Genomic DNA, 26,595 nt, shown 5'->3' with positions numbered 1-26,595 from the left:
GGTCCCGGCAGCTCCGGGGCAGGGCCTGGTGACAGAGGGGACACCCCTGGGCGGCAGCAGCAGCAGCTCAGGCTCCCTCGGGACCCCGGGACTGCAGCTCCAGCTGCTCCCATTCCCGTTCCTCTCCGTGCCCAAATTGCTTTTGCCGGGAATGGGACACCTGAGGCTCTGCCGGGGGAACCTGGGCTGCAGAAATTTCTCCCTCTCTCCTCCTGCCCGGCTGTGCCGGCTTGGGGCGGGACCAGCGGCAGGAACTGACCCCGCACCAAGCCCGTGCGAGCGGCTCTGCGGCCAGAGACCCACTGCAAAGGGAAGGACACAATAAAGGCGGCGACGACAGAAAAATTGGCTTAAACCACGCGGTCCGAGCACAGCGGCCACCCCGTGGGGCGGGGCGGCGGTGCCAGCCCGGAGCCGCAGCGGTGGCCGGGCTGGTGAGGCGCTCCTGCGGTGGGGCCGCTCATCCTCAGGATGCGCAGCGGTGCTGCTCGTGTCCCAAGTCCCCAGCCCTCGAGGTGACATCCCGAAATCCAGGCGGGCACGGGCAGTGCCTCCCCAGGGCGGGCAGTTTCCCCACGGGGCGCTGCCAGCCCGTGAGTTTGGGGATATTTCCGGAGCCCCCCAGCTCGCTCGGCCGCACCCCGGAGCTCCTGGTGGCCCTGAGCAGGGACGGCCCCTCGGGGTGGCTTCTGCTGCTGCCCCAGAGGGAGCTTCCAGCCCGTCCCAGCCGCGCTCACGGCTCATCGGGAGGGGCTGCAGGGGCCGCAGCAGCCCCCGGGTACGGCCCACGGGAACCCGGGCACTGCCCCGCCCTGCCCTGCCCTGCCCTGCCCGGCTGCCCCTCCTGTGCCCCAGCCCAGGAGCCAACCCCGCCCATGGTCCCGGGTTATCCCGGCCTTGCTGCGCACAGAGCTGGGCTGAAAACGCGGATAATTGGCAACAGGAAGAACTCTATTTCAAGAACAAACTGAATTCACCGCCGGGGTGGGCTCAGGGCAGGAGCAGGAGCAGGACACGGCAGCGCCGGGCACCGGGACTGCCTTTGGCACCACAGCCACGGCCCCAGCAGGGAATGGTTGTGACCCTCTGCAGCCAGACCTGGACCTGCTCCGCCCCTCTGCTCAATCCATTTTGTCCCTTAGGAACTCCAGGAACTCCTGCAGATTCCCAAAGAATCTCTGCAGGATGACTTTTGGGAAGGAGATTGTTATAAACGTGTCCGGTTCCGGTTCTGGTTCTGGTTCCGGGATCGGTTCTGGTTCCGGGATCGGTTCTGGTTCCGGGATCGGTACCGGTATCCGTACCGGTTCTGGTTTGGGTTCAGGCTCCGGTTCTGGTTCTGGTGCCAGGTCGTCTGGCTCCTCGTTGATGGCCGGGGTTGGGGCTGGCTCTGCTGGCGGAGCCTCTGTTTCCGGCGGGAGCAATCCCATCTGGACCTGGATCCAGGTGTGGAAGTGCTGAGTGGAGGTGAAGATCCCAGGTCGCTTGGCCCCGGCACAGCCCCTGCCCCAGCTGGCCAATCCCACGAGCCAGAAGTAGTCACCGACGTTGTCCTTGCAGACCAGGGGACCCCCGCTGTCCCCCTGTGCCGGGAGAGAGGGGTCAGGGGCTGCTGCCAGCTCACAGCCACACCTCGGGGCTACTGGGAGCACTGGGTGGGCTGTGTGGGCACAGCGCCAGGCCCTGGGGACAAGGGGACACTGGGACAGGGATCCATGGACGTGGAAGGGCAGGAATAGGATGGGATACACAACAGGAACCCGTGGATGGGGAAGGGAAGGGGCACAGGAAGGGAAGGGAGGGGATACAGGACAGGGTGGGCCATGTCAGGGGCTCAGGGGTGCCTGTGCTGGGTTTGGGGGTTGAATGGGGCCGTGTTTGGGGCTCAGGGGTGCCTGTGCTGGGTTTGGGGGTTGAATGGGGCCGTGTTTGGGGCTCAGGGGTCCCTGTGCCCCTGGGCCCTCGCTCGCACCTGGCAGGTGTCGATGCCGCCCCGCGGGTACCCCGCGCACAGGTCCTGGGGGTGCAGGGCCCCCCCGTACCAGCGGCTGCTGTTGCACAGCTGGACGTCCATCAGCCGGACCTTGGCCTCCTGCAGCGCCAGGCGCGGGGTCACGGCTGCGGGCACAGCGGGCACTGAGCACCCAGCACCTCCCCGGGCCGAGCCCCTCGCCCGCCGTGGCCCTGCCCGGGGCTCCGGGGCACGGCCCAGGCCCGGCTCTGCTCGGGGCCAGCCCGGCCGCGTGCCCAGAGCTCGGCCCCGGCCCCAGCCCCGGCGGGCACTGACCGCTGCCCGGGGCGGCTCTCCAGCCCGCAATGTAGCAGGTTTTCAGCTCGGGCACTGCCAGGGAGCTGTCGGGCACACAGCCCAGCTGGATGTAGTCGCTGCACTCCACGGGCTGCGCCAGCTCCAGCAGGGCGATGTTGTTCCTCTGCGAGTCGTCGTCGTAGTGCTGGTGCATCAGGATCCTCTTGATGCGGCGCCGCTTGGCCTCGGGGCCCGGCTGGGTGAGATCCGTGGCCCCGATCAGTGCCCTCCACCTGGAGGTATCCCTGAGGAGCGGGTGGAGAAAGGATTTGATGGAGCAGAGCCACGGGATGTGGCAGCCCCGTTGCCTTCCCTCACTGGGCACCTGGCACCTGGGGACAGCCCCGGCCCTGCTCCTCCTTACCCAGGCCTGAAGAAGCAGTGGGCCACCGTGAGGACCCACTGGGGGTGGATGAGGGCCCCCGAGCACATGTGCCACGTGCCGTTCTCCAGCGTGGTCTGGATGCTGACGATGCCGGGCCAGGTCCCTGAAGGGACCCCAGGGCCACCCACGACGAGGGAGGTGCCATCGGAAGACCCCAAGGTTCCATAGTCACCGTCTGAGGGGTCATAGTCAGGAACCAGCGAGCTGTGGTCGAAGGCCAAGGGCCGGAGCCCGCAGGTGCCTCTGGAAGCACAAAGCCATCCCTGGGCACAGCAGGGCCAGGGAGCCCCGAGGGGCTCGTCTGTCACCAGGCTGTGCCAGGGAAGCCCCGGGTGTCCCCGAGCCCCCTGGCAGCCGCTGGGGCCGCTCACCTGCAGGTGTCCCAGGTGCCCCCCGCGGGCCCGGCCAGGCCCAGCAGGACGAGCAGCCCCAGCAGAGCCATCGGTGCCAGCGCAGCAGGCGGCAGAGCCGGAGCAGAGGTGGCACCTGCAGCCCCAGGGCCCCGCGGTGCCACCGGGCCGGGCTGATGTCACAGAGGGGCCGGTTCCACGTGCGGGGCACGGCGGCCTCGGGTGGGGAGAGGGGCAGCACAGAGGAGCCCTGCAATGGTTCAGCTTGGGAGGGACTGGAACAATCCCACTGGAGCAGAGGGAACGTCCCGGCCCCAGCGATCCCGGCTGGGCCCAGGGTGGGAGCAGAGCCGGGGCTGCAGCTCCAGCGCTGCCGGGGCCGAGGGCACAGCGGGGGACGGGGATGGGGGTCCCGGCAGCTCCGGGGCAGGGCCTGGTGACAGAGGGGACACCCCTGGGCGGCAGCAGCAGCAGCTCAGGCTCCCTCGGGACCCCGGGACTGCAGCTCCAGCTGCTCCCATTCCCGTTCCTCTCCGTGCCCAAATTGCTTTTGCCGGGAATGGGACACCTGAGGCTCTGCCGGGGGAACCTGGGCTGCAGAAGTTTCTCCCTCTCCTCCTGCCTGCCAGCCCCATCCTGCCCTGCCCTCCCTCCCTTCCCTCCACCCCTCCCTGGCTCCCCCTCGGTTCCCCCCAGACCTGGCCCAACCCCGCTCGTTTGTCCCACACATCCCGGGTTGTCCCATCCTTCTTTTGCCCGGGAGACTGAACTGCACTGATAATGCGGATGATTGGGAACAGGAAGAACTCTATTTCAAGAACAAACTGAATTCACCATCGGGGTGGGCTCAGGGCAGCAGCGTGGGCAGGACACAGCAGCGCCGGGCACCGGGACTGCCTTTGGCACCACAGCCACGGCCCCAACTGGGACTGCTGGAGATCCTCTGCAGCCAGAACTGGATCTGCTCTCCCTCCTGCTCAACCCATTTTGTCCTTCAGGAACTCCAAGATCTTCTGCAGGATCCCAAGGAATCTCAGCAGGATGTCTTCGGGGAGTGAAATTGTTATAAACGTGTCAGGTTCCGGTTCTGGCTGCAATTCCAGTTCTGCTTCTGGTTCCAGTTCTGCTTCTGGTGGCTCCTCATTAACAGTTGGGGTGGGGGTCGGGGTCGGGGTTGGGGTTGGGGTCGTGGTCAGGGTGGGGGTTGGGGTGGGGGTGGGGGTTGGGGTCGTGGTTGGGGTCGTGGTTGGGGTTGTGGTTGGGGTCGGGGCTGGCTCTGGTGTTGGCGGGGCTGAGTCTCCTGAGGCCAATCCCAACTGGGCCTGGATCCATCCATGGAAGTGCTGGGTGGAGGTGAAGATCCCAGGTCGTTTCTCTCCGGCACAGCCCCTGCCCCAGCTGGCCAATCCCACGAGCCAGAAGTAGTCACCGACGTTGTCCTTGCAGACCAGGGGACCCCCGCTGTCCCCCTGTGCCGGGAGAGAGGGGTCAGGGGCTGCTCCAGGCTCACAGCCACACCTCGGGGCTACTGGGAGCACTGGGTGGGCTGTGTGGGCACAGCGCCAGGCCCTGGGGACAAGGGGACACTGGGACAGGGATCCATGGACGTGGAAGGGCAGGAATAGGATGGGATACACAACAGGAACCCGGGGAAGGGAAGGGGCACAGGAAGGGAAGGGAGGGGATACAGGACAGGGTGGGCCATGTTTGGGGCTCAGGGGTGCCTGTGCTGGGTTTGGGGGTTGAATGGGGCCGTGTTTGGGGCTCAGGGGTCCCCGTGCTGGGTTTGGGGGTTGAATGGGGCCGTGTTTGGGGCTCAGGGGTGCCTGTGCTGGGTTTGGGGGTTGAATGGGGCCGTGTTTGGGGCTCAGGGGTGCCTGTGCTGGGTTTGGGGGTTGAATGGGGCCGTGTTTGGGGCTCAGGGGTCCCTGTGCTGGGTTTGGGGGTTGAATGGGGCCGTGTTTGGGGCTCAGGGGTCCCTGTGCTGGGTTTGGGGGTTGAATGGGGCCGTGTTTGGGGCTCAGGGGTGCCTGTGCTGGGTTTGGGGGTTGAATGGGGCCGTGTTAGGGGCTCAGGGGTCCCTGTGCCCCTGGGCCCTCGCTCGCACCTGGCAGGTGTCGATGCCGCCCCGCGGGTACCCCGCGCACAGGTCCTGGGGGTGCAGGGCCCCCCCGTACCAGCGGCTGCTGTTGCACAGCTGGACGTCCATCAGCCGGACCTTGGCCTCCTGCAGCGCCAGGCGCGGGGTCACGGCTGCGGGCACAGCGGGCACTGAGCACCCGGCACCTCCCCGGGCCGAGCCCCTCGCCCGGGGCCGGGCCGAGCCCCTGTTCCTCTGTGTCCCTGCCCGGGGCACGGCCCGGGCCCGGCTCTGCCCGGCCACAGCTCCTGCGGCTTTGGCCTCTGCCCTGGGCCAGCCCGGCCGTGTCCCTGTGCACCCAGCTCAGCACTGACCGCTGCCCGGGGCGGCTCTCCAGCCCGCGATGTAGCAGCTCTGCAGCTCGGGCACTGCCAGGGAGCTGTCGGGCACACAGCCCAGCTGGATGTAGTCGCTGCACTCCACGGGCTGCGCCAGCTCCAGCAGGGCGATGTTGTTCCTGGCCGCGGTGGCCACGTAGTGCTGGTGCACCAGGAGCCTCCGGATGTGGCGCAGCTCGGCCTCGGGGCCCGGCTGGGTGAGATCCGTGGCCCCGATCACCACCTCCCACCTGGAGATGTTCCTGGAGAGCGGATGGAGAGAGGGGTGGCAGGGAGCAGAGCCACGGGATGTGGCAGCCCAGCAGCGGCTCTGGGGACAGCCCTGACCCTGCTCTGGGGACAGCCCCGGCCCTGCTCCTCCTTACCCAGGCCTGAAGAAGCAGTGGGCCACCGTGAGGACCCACTGGGGGTGGATGAGGGCCCCCGAGCACATGTGCCACGTGCCGTTCTCCAGCGTGGCCTGGATGCTGACGATGCCGGGCCAGGTCCCTGAAGGGACCCCAGAGCCGCTCTTGGTGAGGGAAGTGGCGTTGGAAGAAGAACCCAAGGTTCCATAGTCACCGTCTGAGGGCTTGGAATCCTGAACCAGCGAGCTGTGGTCAGACGCCATGGGCCGGAGCCCGCAGGTGCCTCTGGAAGCACAAAGCCATCCCTGGGCACAGCAGGGCCAGGGAGCCCCGAGGGGCTCGTCTGTCACCAGGCTGTGCCAGGGAAGCCCCGGGTGTCCCCGAGCCCCCTGGCAGCCGCTGGGGCCGCTCACCTGCAGGTGTCCCAGGTGCCCCCCGCGGGCCCGGCCAGGCCCAGCAGGACGAGCAGCCCCAGCAGAGCCATCGGTGCCAGCGCAGCAGGCGGCAGAGCCGGAGCAGAGGTGGCACCTGCAGCCCCAGGGCCCCGCGGTGCCACCGGGCCGGGCTGATGTCACAGAGGGGCAGCCCGGGGCCGTGGAACCTTGGAATGGTTCGGGCTGCGAGCGACCTTAACGAGCGCCCGGTGCCACCCGTGCCATGGCAGGGCCACCTCCCGCTGTCGCAGCGCGCTCCGAGCTGGCCCCGGGCTGGTGGCACCTCCCGGTTGAACACAAGGATGCATCCGTCGATAATAATCCCGTTAATCTTTAGCACTCTTGGTGCTTCATTAGTTGTAATTAATAATCATTAATGATGTTCGTATCTGTTTGCCTTGCTGGTAACCTCGCAGTGGCATGGTGGTGTTAATTACCACTAATATTAATACCTCACTTTCTTAATAAATGAAAGAATATGTATTTAGAATTTATTTATAATTTATTTATAATTTATATATAATTTATTTTTAATTTTTTATAATTTTTTATATTTTTTATAATTTATCAATACTTTTAATATAATTTTTAAAATTTTTTTATAATTTATTTATACTTTTAATATAATTTTTGTAATTTTTAATAATTTATTTATAATTTATATATAATTTATATATAATGTATTTATAATTTTTATAATTTATTTATAATTTATTTATCATTTATCATTTATCATTTATCATTTATTTATCAGTTGTTTATCATTTATTTATTAATATCGATCTATGTTATTGCTAATTGTTTGTGTTAATTGTACTGCTATAGTCTTATTGCTCCCAATATATTGTTGCTTTTAGTTTGTATCGCCACTGATATTTGTATTTTAATTATTAATTATATTAGGACATTAGGATCACTAACAGGAATTTGTTTTCTTACTATTAATTGATATTATTATTAGTCTATTATTATTAGTCTATTTATATTCTTTTTATTATATATGTAATATATATAATATATATTATATATATTATATATATATAATTTATATTCTTATTATTACCACTAATATGACTCTATTAATTACCACTTTTACTATTACATTGTGACAATCAATAGCAATATTCATACTAATAATCTGAATTTTTGCCAATACTTTTATTATGTGATAGCACCACTGATATTATTATTAATTATTACTAATGCTGGTTGTATTTTATATTACTGTGAGATTGGGCACTAAGAGTCATTAATAACGACAGTAATTTATAGTCATTTTAATAAATTTATGGAAAAACAAAGGCACCAATCCTTGTAGTAGATGGAAAGATATTTAAGAGTGTTTTGTTCTATTTTAATGCCATTGTTATAATATAATGTAATATAATATGATATGATATAATACAATATAATATGATATGATATGATATAATATATTATAATATAATATAATGTAATATACCTTGTATTATATTATAACATATAATATCACTTTATCTTTTTATTATATTAAATTTATTGTGTCAAATGTATTATATTAAATTTATTTTGTTAAACGCATTGTATTAAATTTATTATATTAACTATTATAAATTTTATTATCCTATTTATATTATTTTGTTATCTATTATTATATTACATATTAAGATCCATTTTCTATGCAATAAAAATAGCCTATAGCATAAAATACATAATTTTTTAATATCCTTCATACGGTATAAAATTATTTGCACATGATATAAAACGCTGCACTTTTAACACATGAAAACACAAACCTAAAATCGGCGGCACTGACATCTTAGAGAGAACATCTTAATAAAAACGGCATCGAGCCTTTCCCTGTGCTTTCTGCGGTGGGTGGGCATGGGCACGGAAACATCTGGATGGGGCACAGCCGGGCAGGACACAGCAGGGGCACAGCTGGCAGGGACGGAGCCAGGTGAGTCACAGCTGGCACGGGCACAGCTGGCAGGGACGGAGCCAGGTGAGTCACAGCTGGCACGGGCACAGCTGGCACGGGCACAGCTGGACGCGGCCCAGCCGGGAAGAGGCGCAGCGGGCCGGGGCTGAGCAGGAGCGCTCCGAGGTGGGTGAGGCACATCTGGCGGGGCCGGGGCAGGAGCGCTCCGAGGTGGGTGAGGCACATCTGGCGGGGCCGGGGCAGGAGCGCTCCGAGGTGGGTGAGGCACATCTGGCGGGGCCGGGGCAGGAGCGCTCCGAGGTGGGTGAGGCACATCTGGCGGGGCCGGGCGGGGCCGGGGCTGAGCGCGGCAGCGGCGGGCGGCAGCCGGAGGCACGGTGAGGGCCGCGGGGCCGGGGCCGGGGGCTGCCGGGGCTCCGAGCATCCCGGGGGCCGGGGCACTGCCCACCGCGCTGCGCTACACCCACCCCTGCCCCCTGCCCTAGAGACGCCTCGGTGCCCTGCCCTATACCCTCTATCTGCCCAGCTCTCTGCCCCATAAGCCCTCCAGCCCCCAGCCTCAGAAACCACCCCGCCGCTGCCCTATAGATGGCCCAGCCCCTTGCCCTATAGCTGCCCCTCCCCCCAACCCCATAGCCCCCCCTGCCCTATACCTGCCCAGCCCCCAGCCCCATAACTCCCCTGCTCACACCGGCTGTGGAGGGTTGGATGCCCCCGGGGTCCCTCCCTCGCCATGGGGGGGAGGGGGGCTGTGTTTGGGGTGACCCCAGGGTTTTGGGGTGACCCCAGGGTTTTGGGGTGCCCCGCAGTTGAGGGCGCCGTGCCCGCGTCCCCCGGGAGCTGCCCGGGTGCCGGCAGGATGGCGCTGGTCCCCGTCGTGGCGCTCTGGGCTCTGTGCCCCCTCCTCGCCGGGGCAGGTACCCACCGGCAGCGGGGTGGGGGGTCCGGCCAGAGCCCCCCTCCCCGGGGACCCCCTTCCCACCCCCCTGTCCCCCCCCTGCACGGAGCCCAGGGCGCGGGGACCCCTCGGGCGGGGGCGGGGGGGCCCTTCCCGGCAGGGCGGTGACTCACGGGGCGGCTCCTTGGCACCACCGAGCCCTCGGCCCGGCACGGCCCCGCTGCCACCATCTCCGTCCCCAGACACGTTCCCCTGTCCCCAACCGCGCCTCCAACACCCGCCGTCCATCAGAGCCCCCTTCTCCCGGCGCTGTCCCCCCGTATGCCATCCCTGGGTGACCCCGCGGTGTCCCCTCCCAGACCAGCCCCCTGTCACCGTCACGGTCACCGCGGCCACCGGCGAGGACGCCTGCCTGCCCTGCGGCACCCAGCGCTGGGGTGAGCTGCGCGGGGTCACCCTGAGCTGCACCCACCAGGCTGGCGGCCACCGCCCCGTCCCCGTCCTCAGCCACCGCCTGGGCTGGCACCCGCCGCCCACCGCGCCGGGCTGGCACCCGCCCGTGCAGCCCGACAGCCGCTTTAGGGGCAGGGTCGCCTTCTGCGCCGCGGGGACAGGGGACGCCGGCGTGTCCCTGCTGCTGAGGAACCTCAGCGATCCCGATTTCGGGAATTATTCCTGCTACGCCTCCCGCGCCGCGGCTCCGCAGCTCCTCTGCTCCCTGGTGCTGCTGCCCGCCGTGGCAGGTGAGTGCCGGGGGTGGCACTGGCCCCTTTGGGGTCCCCCTCATTCCCTGCTGTGTCCAGCCTTGTCCCCATCTGGGTGATGCCAGGTGCCCCCCACTCTGCACCCCGTGGCAGTTTGGGGTCCCCACATCCCCTGTGTGTCCATCCCTGTCCCCCTCTGGGTGATGCCCCCCACTCTGCACCCCCTGGCAATTTGGGGTTCCCCCCATTCCCTGGTGCATCTGTCACCTGCCCCAGCCCTGTCCCCATCTGGGTGGTGCCCGGTGCCCCCCGCTCTGCCCCTCGGGGGTTTCCCAGCCTGGCCCGGGACAGGGAGCGTGGGGAGGGCTCCGGGTCGTGTCCCCACGTGCCGGTGTCACCCCGCAGAGGTCCCGAAGGCCGCGGAGCCGGACATGATCCTGGTGGTTTGTGTCCTCACGGCCGCCTTCACCGCCGTGGCCATCGGCGTGCTCGTGTGTGCCCACGGCCGGGGCCGCTGCTGGGGGCGCAGAGGTGGGTGTGGGGGGCACAAAGAGGGGTGCTGGGGGGCACAGAGGGTATTGGGGGGGCACAGAGGGTGGGTGTGGGGGGCACAAGTGGGTGCTGTGGGATGGGAGCAGTTGGAGACCCCCTGGTCCAACTGGGGATGGGATTTGGTGTGGGGAGGTGTTTTCCAGCTCCTTTGTGGGGTGGGGTGGGATGGGATGGGATGAACATGAGGGTGAGGAGGGAATGGGATGCAGATTGGGGTGGGATGAAGGTGGGGATGAAGACAGGACAATGGGGATGACGGTGGTGACGGGACGAGGACAGGGACAGGGACAGGGACAGGGACAGGGACAGGGACAGGGACGGGAGCAGCTCCGTGTGGGGCCAGCGGTGCCCCACGGCCTCGTCTCACCGCCCCCCTCAGCGCGGGGCCCAGCCCGGGAGCCCGGAGCCGTGGCTGGAGGGGAAGAAGGAGAGGTGGCCTTGGGTGACCTGAAGAATCTCAACACCTGAGGCCACCCCTGGACAGGCCCACGTGTGACACCGGCACAGGACACGGCCCCAAATGGGGGGACAGGGCTCTGGGGCGGGGCTGCAGGCACGGGGTGGGGGGGCAGGATGGGTTTGGGGCGGGGGGCTCTGCTCGGACCCCGAGGGATGGGCAGGGGGCAGCTCACGGTCCCCCCACCCTCCAGGGGACCCCAAACCTCGGGGTCTCACGGCTGGGGGGGACAAACCCTCAGATCCCAAATAAAGAGCGTTGCTCCGGAGCGGGAGTGAAGCCCCTTCCCACCCGCGAGGGGTCAGGGGCTCGGGGGGGTGGGGTACGGGTGGGGGTCCCTGTGCAGGGGTGGGGTGTGGGGTCCCGGGGGTGTCCCCGTTTAGGGACGGGCTGTGGGGTCCCGGGGGTGTCCCCGTTTAGGGACGGGCTGTGCAGGAAACGCCCAGATTTGGTGGGAGTTTTTCGGGAATTTTTTGGGAATTCTTGGGAAACACCCAGAGCTGGCGGGAGTTTTTTGGGAATTTTTTTGGGAATTCTTGGGAAACGCCCAGATCTGGTGGGAGTTTTTTGGGATTTTTTTTGGGAATTCTTGGGAAACACCCAGATCTGGCGGGTGTTTTTTGGGAATTTCTGGGAATTTTTTGGGAATCTTTTTGGATTTTTTGGGAAACACCCACACCTGGTGGGAGTTTTGGGGGAATTTTTTGAGGATTTTGTTGGGAATTCTTGGGAAACACCCAGAGCTGGTGGGTGTTTTTTGGGAATTTTTGGGAAACACCCAGATCTGGCGGGAGTTTTTTGGGATTTTTTTTGGGAATTCTTGGGAAACACCCAGATCTGGTGGGTGTTTTTTGGGAATTTTTGGGAAACACCCAGATCTGGTGGGAAGTTTTTGGGAATTTTTTTTTGGGAATTCTTGGGAAACACCCAGCTCTGGCGGGAGTTTTTTGGGATTTTTTTTGGGAATTCTTGGGAAACGCCCAGATCTGGTGGGAGTTTTTTGGGATTTTTTTTTTTTTTTTTTTTGGGGGGGGGGGGTGGAATTTTTTTGGGATACTTTGGGAATTTTTTGGCAAACACCCAGACCTGGTGGGTGTTTTTTGGGAATTCCTGGGCCTTTTTGGGAACCACATCGATCCAACGGGGGGGACACCCAAGCCTGGCATCCATGGGCACCTTCCCCTTCCTTGTAGGGGCAGAAACTCCTCTGGGGAGGTTCAATCTCCCCGAGACCCCGTGCGTTGTCTGAGGGGTCTCTCTGGAGCATTTCGGGGGGTCCTGGGGGCTCCTTCCAGCAGCATCCCAAGGAAATGACCCTGGGCAGTGGGAGCGGGGCTGGGCAGTGGCTCCTCGGTCACCCTAAAAGCACCGAGGGGATTTTTGGTTTTGGTTCCTCTGTCTGAAGCTCTCGTCTTCCTCCGGAAAAGGGCCGCGGCAGCTTCTGCTCCCAGGGGATTTCCAGAGAAAATAAATCATTAAAAATGGGATAAGAATAAAAGGAATCCTAGCTGTGAGTTAGGGTGATGGCACCAGGCGTGGTGGGACGAGGTGGCAGCTCCCGCACCAGCCAAGGTAACCCAACCGTGATGCGGCAAAACAGGGCAACATTCATCCCAAAAAATGGGATTTAAAGGTTGGATCCTCGGGAAGGATTCCTCGTGTCCCAGGGCTCAGCAAAGCTTCCCAGTTTCAGCAGCAGAGGGGAAAGGACGGGGTTTGGGCTCCCAAATCTGTCGGAGGGGTCACCGAGGGCGCAGCGTCAGCAGTGGGGTGTTTGGGGCTGATTTCAGCAGATTCGGGCCACAGACTCAGCCACGTCCTGTCAGGAAAAGCCCGAACCAGCTCGGCTGACCAGGGCTCAGGGATGAGGAGTGTCCCGTGTCCCTGCTGTCCCTCGTGTCCCTTCAAGGACTGAAATCAGTTACGCATTGCAGCCATGATTGTAGAATTCAACAATCTCTCCAGGCTCTGGGGTTCTCTGGGGCAGTTTCGGGCAGGGCGGGATCACCCAGGCGGGGTTTGGGCCCGATCCCCGGCTCGGCTCGGGATGCGGACAGGGTGCGCTGGCCCTTTAAGGCACGGACAGGTGCGGCAGCGCCACACCGCGCGCGGGGGGGCGGGACCGGCAGCGTTTGAGTGACGGAGAAATTGACCAATAGAAAGGCAGAGTGCGGAGAGACCAGCCAATGAGCGGGCGGGAAGTGAGGGGGCGAGGCTGGGCTCGGCGGTGCTCGCTGAGGGGCGAAGCGCGGACCGGTCCCGTTCGGCTCCGTTCGGCACCGCTCGGCTCCGTTCGGCACCGCTCGGCCATGGCGAGGCGGGCGGCGGCCCCCGCCGGGCCCGTCGGGGACGACTTCTCCTTCGTGAGCCCGGTGGCCAAGTACTTGCTCTTCTTCTTCAACCTGCTCTTCTGGGTGAGTGCGGGGACACCGCGACACCCCATTCCCGAAGAGCCCCCGGCCCCTGGGGCTGTCCCCATCCCTGCTCCCCACTGGCATCACCCCATCGCCGGCATCCCCGGGACCCCCCAGCCCTTGGGGACCCCCGGCCCCTGGGGCTGGCCCCAGCCCTGGACCTATTTGGGACCCCGCATTCCACCTCCATCCTCAGGATTTTGGGGCTGTGCCCACCCATGGATCCCACTGGAATCCGCTCTCCTCGGGTATCCATCCCCAGGACCCGACCGTGACCCCGCATTCCTGAGGGACTCCCGGCTCCTGGGAGAGTCCCCCATCCCACTGGGATGCCTCATTCCAGAACGGGTTTCCTCATTCCCCGAGGGGTTTTGGGGTCCTTTGGGTCCCCACCACCTCGCCGGGACCCTTCCTGGCCCCACACAGGTGACAGTCCCCCAGAAAGGGGGACAGAGACCCCCCTTGTCCCCAGCCCATCCCAGGGATATCTCTTGCAGGAAAGCCACGTGGTTTTCCACGTTTGGGGGGCTTTTTGAGTTGGTTTTTTGGGGTTTTTTTTTTGGTGGTTTGTTTGGGTTTTTTGGGGGGATTTTTTAAATGTTTTTGAGGGATTTTTATGGTTTTGAGAGGTTTTAGGTTTTGAGGATTTTTTAATGTTTTAGGGATTTTTTTTTTTTTAAGTGTTTTGGAGACTTTTGTACTGCTTGGGAGGTTTGGGGGGGGGGTTATGTTTTGGGGGTTTTTTTTAATGCTTTCGTGAGGGTTTTTTTTTTTTTTTTGACATGTTATTTCCGCGTTTGCAATCGTATTTTTGAGGAAGTTCCTCGCTTCCCATAAACCATGTCCCTGTGTCCAGCCAGCCGGGGAGGAACAGGGCTGCTGGGGTGACCTTCTGGGAGGTGGGGACATGGTGGACACGGCGTGACAAGGGGAAACTGAGGCAGCGGCTCCAGCTCTGCTGTCCCATCCGCGGGTGGGGACACGGGGGTGGTGACACCTGCGGGGGTCGCCCCCCGTGTCCTGCTGTGCAGGTGATCTCCATGGTGATGGTGGCCGTGGGGGTGTACGCGCGGCTGCTGAAGCACGCAGGTGAGCTCGGGGCTGCCCGCGGCTGCTGGGGGCTGGCATGGGGCATCCCGGGCAGCGCCGGTGACGGCTCGCCGTGACAGAGGCGGCGATGGCGTGCCTGGCGGTGGACCCCGCCATCCTCCTCGTCGTGGTGGGCGTCCTCACCTTCCTCATCACCTTCTGCGGCTGCGTGGGCTCCTTGCGGGAGAACATCTGCCTGCTGCGGACGGTCAGTCCTGCGGAGGGGCGCGGGTCCCTCGTGGGGACGTGAGGGTGTCCGTGCCACGGTGCCCTCAGCATTCCCGTTCCTTTTCCCACAGTTCTCTGTCTGCCTGACCGTCGTGTTCCTCCTGCAGCTGGCAGCTGGTGTGCTGGGCTTTGTCTTCTCTGATAAGGTACTGGCGGGGGCTGGGTGACCCCGAGCCTGTCCTGCTGGGTGACAACCTCGCTGGTGTCCCCGCGTTTGTCCCCCAGGCACGCGGGAAGGTCAGCGAGATCATCAACGGGGCCATCGTGCATTACCGGGATGACCTGGACCTGCAGAACCTCATTGATTTCGGGCAGAAGGAGGTGACCGGGGGGGGGTCTGGAGGGTCGGGGTTTCCCTCCAGTGGATGAGGACGTGTCCCCATTCCTGGGCCAGGCTTAAATCTGTGGGGTGGCACAGGCTGAGGACGTTGGATAAGAGGATTTGATGTTCGTGGTGATGTCCTGCCCAGGCAGGGAGAGGTTGGGGAGAGCTGGAGGAAAAGTGGGTGGGGGGCACAAGCAGCCCTGAGTGCCCTGTCCCCCTGCCACGGGCTGGGGTCCCCTCCCCGCAGTTCAGCTGCTGCGGGGGTGTCTCCTACAAGGACTGGTCCCAGAACATGTACTTCAACTGCACGGCCACCAACCCCAGCCACGAGCGCTGCTCCGTGCCCTTCTCCTGCTGCCTGCGCGACGCCAGCCAGGTCAGTCCTGGGGGTGCCTCAGGGGACCCTGCCCTGGGCCTGTCCTCCTTGGGGCTGGGCTGAGCCTGGAGCCCTTCCCAAGGACAGGGAACACACTGATGGCAGCGTATGGACCCCATCCTGCCTTCTGGGTTTGGGTTCCCCATCCACCCTCTGGGTTTGGGTTCCCCCATCCACCCTCCGGGTTTGGGGACTCCCAGCTGGGGCTGCTGTGCTGAGGTGGGGGTGGTTTTCTCTTTGGGAGCAGGGGGTATTGAAGGACTCTGGCTCTGGAGGGCTGGCGTGGGGACACCCGAGGAGGGGGACACCCCACCAAGGCCAGGGCCAGAGCTCCTGGTCACCCTACGGCTGCCCCTTAAGAGCAGGGACCCCGGCGTGTTCTGTCCCCAGCCCTGCTGTGCTCTGTCCCCTCTCCCAGGCCGTCATCAACACCATGTGTGGCCACAGGATGCAGGCCAGGGGCTACCTGGAGGCCAGTGCCTTCATCTACACCAACGGCTGCATCGACAAGCTGGTCAACTGGACCCACAGCAACCTCTTCCTGCTGGGGGGCATCACGCTGGGGCTGGCCCTGCCCCAGGTACGGGCCCCGGGCACTGGTGGGGAGAAGGGTCTGTCCCCAGGCTCTGCTCTGTGGGGTTTTCTTTGGGGAGTTGCCTTAACGGTGTGGCTGATTGCAAGATGGGGGAGCTGGGATGGGATTTGGGGTGGGGGAGCGATGCAGATGTCAGGCACGGGGGGCATGGGGTGGCACTGCCTGGTGTCCCTCAGCACCTCCCTCTCCCGTTCCTCTTCTGCTCTCTCCATCCTCCCTCTTGCTCTTTCCCTTTCTCTCGCTTTTCTCTCCTTCCTCTTCCTCTCCCACTTCCCTCTTCCCCTTCCTTCCCTCTCCCTATCTCTCCGCCCTTCTTCTTCCCTTCCCATTCCTCTCTCTTCCCTTTCCCCTTCCCCTCTCATTTCCTTCCCTCTCCTCTTCCTTTCTCTTCCCTTCTCCTCCCTCTTCCTCTCCCCTTCCTTTTCCTCCCCCTTCTCTCTCTCCTTCCCTTTATCTCTCTTCCCCTTTCTCTCTCCCCATCCCCTCCCTCTCCTCCATCTCCCCCTTCTTCTCCTCTCCCTCTCCCTATCTATCCCTCCTTCCTCTTACCTTCCCCTTCTCCTCCCTCTCCCCCTCCCTTCCTCTGTTCCTTTCCCTCTCTCTTTCCTCTCTCTCCGTCCCTCCCCTCCAGCTGGTGGGCATCGTCCTGGCGCAGCTCCTCATCAACCAGATCCGCGACCAGATCAAGCTGCAGCTCTACAACCAGCAGCACCGGGCGGACCCCTGGTACTGAGCTCGCCCCGGGGTCTCCACGGGCATTCCCAAACCCCGGATCTGCGGGAAGAGCCGGAGGGGCTTTGCTGGAGAAGACGGAATGCAGAGAGGGATGTGCAGGGACCGTGGAGACTCCGTGCCTTTGGCAGCCGGTGCTGGGCTCGGCCAGGATGTGCTGAGCTGAACCAGCGCCGGGGAATCGCTGTCTGTGTGTCTGTCTGTCCGTCCTGCTGGTGCACAAACCGTGCGCAAAGCTCTGCACTCGGATGTGCTTCCCCTCTCTCCACGTGTGCTGGAGAAGGACATTTATCCGTGTGTGTGTGTATGTGTGTCCGTGCACCGAGCTGCCTTTCGCCCAGGCTGGGCTGCAGGAACTGGGGGAATTTGGGGACATTCCCCCCATCACCGGCTGCCACATCGGCTCCGTCCCGCTGTCCCGGGACAGCCGAGGCCACAGGACCCGCGGGCCGAGGGGACAGCCCCGCGGCCTGCCCGTGCCCCGCCGTGCCGAGCCCCTCGCGGACGAGTCGCTGCCGGGCTGTGCCGCTTCCTTGGCTTTCACGGACAATAAAGAGACGAGCCCGGCCGCTCCGAGCTCTGCCAGGCCCTGCAGGGGACAGCCCGGTGGCTCTGGGGACAGGCAGAGGCCGCCCCCCCGCTCCGCTGCCGGGAGAGCCCGAAACAGGCCGGGAAAAGGGGCTGAGGGGCCGCCCCGCGGGCTCGGCCTGGCCGCGGCCTCTCGGAGCTGTCGCAAACCTGTGGGTGGAGCTTTTTGGAGTTGGGTTTTTTTTCCTTTTTTTTTTTTTTTTTTTCCCCTTTTAATTTTCCCTTCTGCTCAGGCTGGGTGGTCCCTCCCGCGGAGGGAGCCGGGATGCGGCCCAGCGCACGGCTCTTTGTGTGCGGCCGGGAGGCTTCTCTCCTCAAAAAAAAAAACCCCACCCCTTTTTGGCCTCTTTTCCCCTCAAAATCCACCTCATCCTCCCGCCGGAATGTGGTTTGTTACCCCAAAAAGTGTTTTCTTCCCCCCCTCCCCCCCCAAGTGCTTGCTTCTCTGACACCTCCCCCAAAATACCCGGATTTTTCCCCTACAAAAGTTACCTTTCTCCCCAAAACTTCTCCTCCAAAGTGCTACTTCTGCCCTCAAAAAAAAAAAAAAAAGCAAGTTTGCTCCATAAAGTAGCTGCTCTCCAAAAAACTGGCTTTCCCCCAAAAAAAACCCTGTCTTTTCTCTCCCAAAAGCGACTTTTCTTCCCCCAAAAGGGCCTTCTCCCCAAACACCAAATTTTCTCCCCAAAAAATTCTTTTGTCCCCCCAAACTGATTTTTCCCCCCAAAAAAGTAATCTGCCCCTAAAAAAGAATCTTTCCTCCACAAAAATCAAGTTCTCTCCCCTCAAAATTATTTTGTCTCTCCTGAAATTGATTTTTCCCCAAAAAGAGAACTCCCCCCTCAAAAAACTTTTTTCCCCCAGAAAAAGTATTTTTCATCACTGAAAAGTGACTTTTACCCCCAAAAAAGTAATTTTTCCTTTAAAAAAGTAACTTTTCTTCCCCCCAAAGTGACTTCTCTTCCCCCAAAAAGTTTTATTCACAAATGGAAACTTTTCCCTCCCAATCAAGTGCTTTTTGTCCCCTAAAAATGACTTTTGTTCCCCCAAAACCAACTTTTCTCCTCTCAAAAGTGGCTTCTTTCCCCCAAAGGCAACTTTTCACCTCCAAAAAGTAACTTTTTTACTCACAAAGGCCTTTTCATCACAAAGACATTTTATTCCACAAAAAAAAAGAGTACCTTTTTCTCACAAGAAGGAACTTTTTCCTCACAAAATTGACATTTTCCTCATATAAAGTGATGTTTTCATCACAAATGCAACTTTTTCCTCCCAAAATTTTACCTTTTCTTCAAAAGAATGAACTTTTCCCTCACAAATAGTGACTTTTTCATATGGAAAGGGAACTTTTTCCTCCCAGAAGTGACTTTTTCCTCACAAAAGGGACGTGTTCTTCACAAAAAGGGACTTCTTCCCCACAAGAGTGAGTTTTTCTTCGAAAAAAAGAACTTTCCCCTCACAAAAAGTGACTTTTTTCCTCACGAGTGAGTTTTTTCCTCACAAAAAGGACGTGTTCTTCACAAAAAGGGACTTCTTCCCCACAAGAGTGAGTTTTTCCTCAGAAAAAGGAACTTTTTCTTCAAAAAAAAAGAACTTTTCCCTCACAAAAAGTGACTTTTTTCCTCACGAGTGAGTTTTTTTCCTCACAAAAAGGAACTTTCCCCTCAGAAAAAGGAATCTTTTCCCCACAGAAAGTGCCTTTTCCTCACCGAAAGCGACTTTTCCCTCACGAAAAGAACTTTTTTCCTCGCAAAACCCCCACTTTTCCCTAACTTTTTAGCGACTTTTCCCCTCACAAATCGCGTCTCTTACCCTCCGCAGCGCTTCCCCCGCGGTCCCTCCCTCAGCCCGCCCCGGCGGGGGGCGCGGGCCGGGCCGGGCCGCGGGCGGCGGCGGCGGCGGAGGAGGAGGAGGCGGAGGAGGAGCAGCGGGGCCGCTCCGCTCGCTCCCGGCGAGCCCAACAAAGGCGACGGGGCCATGGCGGGCCCCTCGCCCCGCTCCGAGCCGCCCTAAGCCCGCCGAGCACCGCCGCGATGTGGCCGGGCCGCGGCGGGAGGCGCTGGGCGCTGGCGCTGGCCTTGGCGCTGGCCCTGGGCGGCCGCTGCCCCGCCGCCCACAACGCCTCGGCCGGGCCCCCGCGCTGCCGCCGCCCCGCGCCCTGCGAGCGGCTCCGCTTCGGCGCCTGCCTGGGCTCGGCGCTGCCCTACGCCGCCACCTCCACGCTGCTGGCCACCGACTCCGCCTCGCAGGAGGAGGCGCACGGGAAGCTGCTGCTCTGGTCCGGTACGGACGGGACGGCACCGGGAGCGGGGCGAGTGCGGGAGAGGCCCGGGATGGGGCTGGAGGGGGATGGGGGAGCCGTGAAGGGAGGCGCGGGGTGGGGGGGGGGGGGATGTGGAGGGGGAGGTTGGGTGTAGTGTGGAGGGGGTGGGGTATTGGGGGGCTGGAGATGGGTACGGTGTAGAAAAGTGTATAGAGAGGGAGTGGGGATGGGTACAGTATAGAAAAGTGGATAGAGAGGGAGTGGGGATGGGTACAGTGTAGAAAAGTGGATAGAGAGGGAGTGGGGATGGGTGCAGTATAGAAAAGTGTATAGAGGGGGAGTGGGGATGGGTACAGTGTAGAAAAGTGTGTAGAGGGGGAGTGGGGATGGGTACAGTGTAGAAAAGTGGATAGAGAGGGAGTGGGGATGGGTACAGTGTAGAAAAGTGTGTAGAGGGGGAGTGGGGATGGGTACAGTGTAGAAAAGTGGATAGAGGGGGAGTGGGGATGGGTACAGTATAGAAAAGTGGATAGAGAGGGAGTGGGGATGGGTACAGTGTAGAAAAGTGGATAGAGGGGGAGTGGGGATGGGTACAGTATAGAAAACTGTATAGAGGGGGGCTGGGCATGGGTACAGTATGGAAACCTCTGTAGCAGGGGACAGGGGATGGATTCATGTAGAGGGGAGCAGTGTAGCGGGAGGTAGGGGATGGGTACAGTACAGATATTTGCATGGCAGGAGTCTGGGGATGGGGGCAGTATGGAAAATGGTTTATCAGGGGCTGGGGATGGGTACACGTAGAAAATGGTTTATTGGGGGAATGGGGATGGGTGCAATATAAAAAATGGTTTATTGGGGGAGTGGGGATGGGGGCAGTATAGAAAATGGTTTATCAGGGGCTGGGGATGGGTACATATAGAAAATGGTTTATCAGAGGATGGGAACATATAGAAAACGGTTTATCGGGGGCTGGGGATGGGTACAGTATAGAAAATGGTCTATCAGAGGATGGGAACATATAGAAAATGGTTTATTGGGGGCTGGGGATGGGTGCAGATAGAAGATGGTTTATCAGGGGCTGGGGGTGGGCACAGTGTGGAGAAGAGCAGTACAGGGGGTACAGTACAGAGGGGAGCAGTACAGCAGGGACGGGGGCTGAGCCCCTATGGCAGAGGCTCTGTCCAGCCCCGGTGACGGGCACGGTGCCCCCGAGGCCCTACAGAGGGGTCCCAGCGCTGTGTGGGTGCTGTGGGGGCACGGCAGGAGCTGGCCGTGCCCGGGGTGGTGACGGTGCCGTCCCCTCCCCGCAGGCCTGCGCAACGCCCCGCGCTGCTGGGACGTCATCCAGCCCCTGCTCTGCGCCGTGTACATGCCCAAGTGCGAGGATGGGCAGGTGGAGCTGCCCAGCCAGACCCTGTGCCAGGCCACCCGGGCACCCTGCACCATCGTGGAGCGCGAGCGCGGCTGGCCCGACTTCCTCAAGTGCACCACCGACCGCTTCCCCGAGGGGTGCCCGGTACGGCGCGGGCACACGGGGATGGGAAGGGAAATTCCTTTCTGGAGGAGAAAAGGGTTGGTGTTGGTCAGTCTGGAGAAGGGAAGGATCCAGGGAGAGCTGCAAGCGCCTTGCAGGGCCTAAAGGGGCTCCAGGAGAGCTGCAGAGGGACTGGGGACAAGGCATGGAGGGCCAGGAGGCAGGGAATGGCTTCCCAGTGCCAGAGGGCAGGGCTGGATGGGAGATTGGGAATTGGGAATTGCTGGCTGGGAGGGTGGGGAGGGGCTGGAATGGAATTCCCAGAGCAGCTGTGGCTGTCCCTGGATCCCTGGCAGTGTCCAAGGCCAGGCTGGACATTGGGGCTGGAGCAGCCTGGCACAGTGGGAGGTGTCCCTGCCATGGCAGGGCTGGCACTGGAGGGGCTTTAAGGTCCTTTCCACACAAACCATTCCATGATTCCACAGTGACTATGAAACCCAGCTGTCCCCTGCCCTCCATGGGGGACTGGTGTCCACCTTGGCCACGGGGGTGTCTCCTCCTCCTCCTCCTCTTCCTCCTCCTCCTCCTCCTCCTCAGAGCCTCGTTTCCCCTCTGGCAGAATGAGGTCCAGAACATCAAGTTCAACAGCTCGGGGCAGTGCGAGGCGCCGCTGGTGAGGACGGACAACCCCAAGAGCTGGTACGAGGACGTGGAGGGCTGCGGCATCCAGTGCCAGAACCCGCTCTTCACCGAGAAGGAGCACCGCGAGATGCACGTCTACATCGCCGCCTTCAGCTCCGTCACCATCTTCTGCACCTTCTTCACCCTGGTGAGACGCAGGGGAACACGGGGAGGTGTCCCCAAAAGGGGACCGGGCACTGAGCTGTCACATTCTCCACCCCCCAGGCCACGTTTGTTGCCGACTGGAGGAACTCCAACCGCTACCCCGCCGTCATCCTGTTCTACGTCAACGCCTGCTTCTTCGTGGGCAGCATCGGCTGGCTGGCACAGTTCATGGACGGTGCCCGCAAAGAGATCGTGTGCCGGGCCGACGGCACCATGCGGCTCGGGGAGCCCACGTAGGTGTCACCTCCGTCCCCAGCCCACCACCAGAGCTGTCCCAGGCACCAAGGAGGGTTCTTGGACGGTGAGACCCCCTTCTGCGCGTCCCCTCGGGGAGGTTGGTGACACTCTTGTCTCTGCAGCTCCAACGAGACGCTGTCCTGCGTCATCATCTTTGTCATCGTGTACTACTCGCTGATGTCGGGGGTCATCTGGTTTGTCATGCTCACCTACGCCTGGCACACGTCCTTCAAGGCGCTGGGCACCACCTACCAGCCGCTGCTGGGCAAGACCTCCTACTTCCACCTCATCACCTGGTCCATCCCCTTCGTGCTCACCGTGGCCATCCTGGCTGTGGCACAGGTAACGGGGCTGCCGTCACGGGGCGATGTCTCAGGGTGACGCCCACACAGCCAGCTGACCCTGCTGTCCCTGTCCCTGCCAGGTGGACGGTGACTCTGTCAGTGGCATCTGCTTCGTGGGCTACAAGAACTACCGCTACCGAGCCGGCTTCGTGCTGGCGCCCATCGGGCTCGTGCTCATCGTGGGGGGCTATTTCCTCATCCGGGGTAGGTGTGGGCTCTGGGAAGGGGTGGGGTTGCCGTGGGTGTCCCCACACCCTGACCCCCTCATCGTCCACCACAGGGGTCATGACGCTCTTCTCCATCAAGAGCAACCACCCCGGGCTGCTGAGCGAGAAGGCAGCCAGCAAGATCAACGAGACCATGCTGCGCCTGGGTGAGGGCTCCCCCAGCACTGTTCCCAAGGGAATTGGGGTGGGAATGGGGACATTGTGTCCCCTGAAGTCACCAGGGGTGGTGGTGGCAGTGGGGGACAAAGCTGCAGTGGCGGTGGCACAGACCCAGTGCAGCGTCTTTGTCTCGGTGTCACCGGGGGGTTTGGCTGAAGCGGGGATGTCCCTCTTCTCTTCCAGGCATCTTCGGCTTCTTGGCCTTTGGCTTCGTCTTCATCACCTTTGGCTGCCACTTCTACGACTTCTTCAACCAGGCCGAGTGGGAGCGCAGCTTCCGGGAATACGTCCTGTGAGTGGGACGGGGACAGGGGTGGCACCCGGCACCCCACACTGCAGCGGGGATGGCCCCGTGTCCTGCACCAGCGGTGCCACCGCAGAGCCGTGGGGCCCTGGCCCTACAGCCACCGTCCCCCGTGCGTCCCCACAGGTGCGAGGCCAACGTGACCATCGCCACGCAGACCAACAAACCCATCCCGGACTGCGAGATCAAGAACCGGCCGAGCCTCCTGGTGGAGAAGATCAACCTCTTCGCCATGTTCGGCACCGGCGTCTCCATGAGCACCTGGGTCTGGACCAAGGCCACCCTGCTCATCTGGAAGCGCACCTGGTGCAGGTGGGACCCCCGAGGGTGTCACCCGAGCTCCCCTCCTGCCCCATCCAATGGGATTTTGGAGGACATTCCCCAGATGTTTGTCCCTCAGCTCAATGTGGGCTCACAGCAGCTCAGGAATGGGGTGGCCTCTCCCATTTGTGGGACACCTCCATCCCCAGGGAACCCATTCCCCAGCATGGTGTGCCCATCCAGCACGGGAGGGGGAGATGGGGAGGGTCCCTGTGCCCCCAGCTGTGACACCTGTGCCCCCCCACGTCCCCTCTGTGCCCCTCCATGTCCCCAGGCTGACGGGGCAGAGCGATGACCAACCCAAGAGGATCAAGAAGAGCAAGATGATCGCCAAGGCCTTCTCCAAGCGCAAGGAGCTGCTGCGCGACCCGGGCCAGGAGCTGTCCTTCAGCATGCACACCGTGTCCCACGACGGCCCCGTGGGTACGTGCCCGTGGCAGGGGATGTCCCCAGCAGCACCCTGGGGTCCCCAGTGTCCCCCCCTTGACCGGACACCCCTGTCCCTGCAGCTGGTTTGGCGTTCGACATCAACGAGCCGTCGGCCGACGTCTCCTCGGCGTGGGCCCAGCACGTCACCAAGATGGTGGCCAGGAGAGGGGCTATCCTGCCCCAGGACATCTCCGTGACACCCGTGGCGACACCTGGCAAGTGCTTGGGGACCATGCGGGGGATTTCTGGGGGATGAGCCGCGCTGGGGGTGTCGGGGCTGTGCGGGGAGGCAGAGTTGGGGCTGGTGGCCGGCACGGGCGGGGATGTGGCCGCTCACAGCCACCTCACCCCGCGTCCCCCAGTGCCACCAGAGGAGAGAGCCAACCTGTGGGTGGTGGAGGCCGACGTGTCCCCGGAGCTGCAGAAGCGCAGCGGCCGCAAGAAGAAGCGGAGGAAGAAGAAGAAGGAGGTGAACCCCGACCCCGAGCGCTGCCTGGGGGGCTCCGCAGCCCTCGCCGCCCCCAGCGCTGTCCCTCGCCTGCCCCGCCTGCCCCCTCAGCCCTGCCTGGTGGCCTTTGCCTCTGATGTCCTGCCACCTGTCCAGCCCGATGCCAACTTCCCCGGGGGCCCGTGGGACGGGCGCCGCAGAGCCAACGTCTTGCACCTCATCAGCAACCCCTTCTGCCCTGAGAGCAGGGCCGCGGACGAGGGGAGCCCCGGCCCCGCTGCTGGGCGCTGGCAGCACAACGGGGGCCCCCTGTGGCCCCCCAACCCCGGTCCCTTGCCCCGCCCCGGGGGGCCCAGGACTCAGGGCCGCCGCGCAGGGCTGGCCCCCATCCACTCTCGGACCAACCTGGTGGACGCGGAGCTGCTGGATCCCGATTCGGACTTCTGATCCCACCGGGATGTGGGCAGGGGATGGGCTGAGACCCAAAGGCTCCTCCAGCAGCCTGCGAGGGGACACCAGAACCCACCTCATCCCACCGGGATCCATCCCAAATATCCCACCAGCGTGGCCACGTCCGATTTCTCCCCTTGGAGGCCGCATCTGCATCAGCCAGACAGACTCGGTGCCCTTCCCAGCCTGGCAAGGGTTTGGGATTCCCTCCAGCATCCCTGGGAGAAAGGAGCTGTCAGCGGAACAAGCCCCAGCTCCCACAGGGATTTAAGGACGAGGGGGACACTCGGGGACAGCGTAGATCAGGGTAGATTTTGGGGAGGTTTGCCCCACACCCCGGGGTGCTGACGGCTCTGGCTCTGCCCCACCCACGGCTAGAGGTACGTAGAGCTCACACACACTTTGTGCCAATAGGGATTTTTTTTCTTAAATTTCTGATTTTTTTTAATCTTTGTATCACGATGGGGACGTGATGCCAGGCACGGCCTCTGCTCGGGGTGAGCCCACAGGGGCAGCAGCAGCATCCCTGGGGTGCTCCCCTATTTTGGGTTCACCCCAATCCCTTCAGCGATCCCAAAGTGCCTTCCAGCTCCCCAGAGAGCTGAGCCAGACCCAGATCGGGATCAGTGGGGTGCCAGTGCCACGGGAAACGGGAAGAGAATCACCTCGAGCTGTGTGGGCACTCCCTGAGCGAAAAAAAATCCCCAAAAAACCTTCAAACCTCGGGGTGCTCGAGGTGAATCAGGGTCAGCAACCCCCAGGGCAAAGCTTTTTATTATTTTTTTAGGGAAAAAAAAAAAAGGAAATGAACTCGCAGCAAACCCAGCCGAGCCCTGAGGCAGGAGGGCTCCAGTCCCTGCTGGTGTTTGATGTGCCCATTACCCCTGTTTTTATTAAGTCCTGGCTTTTTTGGGTTTTTTTCTGCTATCCCAGCGACTTCCACGGGTTCTTTTTTGCTGTGTAAAGGAAAACCCTCCTGTATCAGTATTAAATTTACCGAGTTTTCATTCCCAGTGCTTTCTCTGGGCTCTTTGGGGGAGGGACCAATGTGGGAAAACACTGGGGGGAGCTTGTCCTTTCTCCTAAAACTCCTCCTGCTTTAAAAACTGCTTTAAGCTGCTTTAAAGTGCTTCAAACTCCTTTAAAGCACCTTAAAAACTGCTTTAAAGTGCTCTGAACTCCCCTGCTCCACCTGTGGAATGCAGAAGGGAGGGTCTGGAAATGCCAGCGGGTGCTGTGGGGACAGTTTTGGGGACAACGGGACAGTTTTGGGGACAACTGGCCGCAAACTGGGAGCACTGGGCGGGCCCTTTGCCAGCAGGTGGCACCACGGGCTAAAATATCCCCCAAATCCTCGCCTGGGTGGCCCCAAATTTTGGGGGGGCACTGCCAGGTGAGGTCCCATCCGATGTTTCCCACAGCACCGGTGCTTTTTTTGGGGGGAAAAACGCTGGTTTTGGGAAAAGATCCCGTCTTTATTTCGCTTGGGAGCCAGGCAGCTGCACGGTTTGGTTATCCTGAAAACCAGACCTTGACATTTGGGTGGAATTGGTCAGGGAAAATTGCATTTTTCCAGTGTTTTTTTTTAGGGCTGACCCTGCTCCGGAGTCAAAGCTGGGTTGTCTGGGATGAAACAAAATATTTCTCTTTATCTCCCCCTTTTTCTTTTTTATTTTTAGCCCTTTTTTTCCCCCCCTTTCTGTATATTTTCTTTTGTGGCTTTCTTAGTTAAAACCCAGTTCTAACAAAGCTACTCCTAAATAATTTGCGGTTTTGAAACAACAACAACAAAAAAGCGGAAATATTTAAATTTTGGAAGCAGCAGGAGATGGCCTGACCACATCACATTCCCTCCCAAAAAAAACCCTGCCCCACCTTGATTTGGCACAGAGGGACAACATTTTTAAGGAAG

The 26,595-nt window shown here is 60.4% G+C and overlaps 3 protein-coding genes across 3 annotated transcripts; 2 read left to right on the top strand and 1 right to left on the bottom strand.

Moving 5' to 3' along the window:
• Positions 1–4,186: 4,186 nt before the first annotated feature.
• LOC309572249 (acrosin-like) lies at positions 4,187–5,954 on the bottom strand (the record flags this gene model as incomplete). The annotated part of the gene is made up of 5 exons (XM_082280382.1): positions 4,187–4,343; positions 4,460–4,512; positions 5,151–5,296; positions 5,498–5,763; positions 5,887–5,954. The coding sequence occupies 5 exons, from the start codon at positions 5,952–5,954 to the stop codon at positions 4,187–4,189; spliced, it is 690 nt and encodes a 229-aa protein (XP_082136508.1).
• Positions 5,955–13,143: 7,189 nt separating this feature from the next.
• TSPAN33 (tetraspanin 33) lies at positions 13,144–17,295 on the top strand (the record flags this gene model as incomplete). Its single annotated transcript, XM_082280141.1, has 8 exons — positions 13,144–13,248; positions 14,280–14,337; positions 14,418–14,545; positions 14,637–14,711; positions 14,791–14,886; positions 15,138–15,266; positions 15,685–15,846; positions 16,493–17,295. The coding sequence occupies 8 exons, from the start codon at positions 13,144–13,146 to the stop codon at positions 16,592–16,594; spliced, it is 855 nt and encodes a 284-aa protein (XP_082136267.1). The 3' UTR covers positions 16,595–17,295.
• A 1,796-nt stretch (positions 17,296–19,091) lies between these two features.
• SMO (smoothened, frizzled class receptor) lies at positions 19,092–25,638 on the top strand. Its single transcript, XM_082280134.1, has 12 exons — positions 19,092–19,464; positions 20,755–20,960; positions 21,538–21,747; positions 21,825–21,997; positions 22,124–22,343; positions 22,426–22,549; positions 22,626–22,718; positions 22,915–23,023; positions 23,162–23,347; positions 23,631–23,779; positions 23,866–24,000; positions 24,148–25,638. Exons 1-12 carry the CDS (start codon positions 19,215–19,217, stop codon positions 24,678–24,680), a joined length of 2,388 nt encoding a protein of 795 aa, XP_082136260.1. The 5' UTR covers positions 19,092–19,214; the 3' UTR covers positions 24,681–25,638.
• Positions 25,639–26,595: the final 957 nt, after the last annotated feature.

Source organism: Coloeus monedula (genome assembly GCF_965178545.1).
Source record: "Coloeus monedula genome assembly, chromosome: 4".
NCBI lineage: Eukaryota > Metazoa > Chordata > Aves > Passeriformes > Corvidae > Coloeus > Coloeus monedula.
This window is presented reverse-complemented; position numbering and strand designations above follow the sequence as displayed.

Coding starts and splice junctions, on each gene's coding strand:
- SMO (XM_082280134.1), top strand. CDS start 19,215: ATGTGGCCGGGCCGCGGCGGGAGGCGCTGGGCGCTGGCGCTGGCCTTG. Junction 20,961..21,537: donor GCTTCCCCGAGGGGTGCCCG/GTACGGCGCGGG, acceptor CCCCTCTGGCAG/AATGAGGTCCAGAACATCAA. Junction 21,748..21,824: donor TCTGCACCTTCTTCACCCTG/GTGAGACGCAGG, acceptor TCCACCCCCCAG/GCCACGTTTGTTGCCGACTG.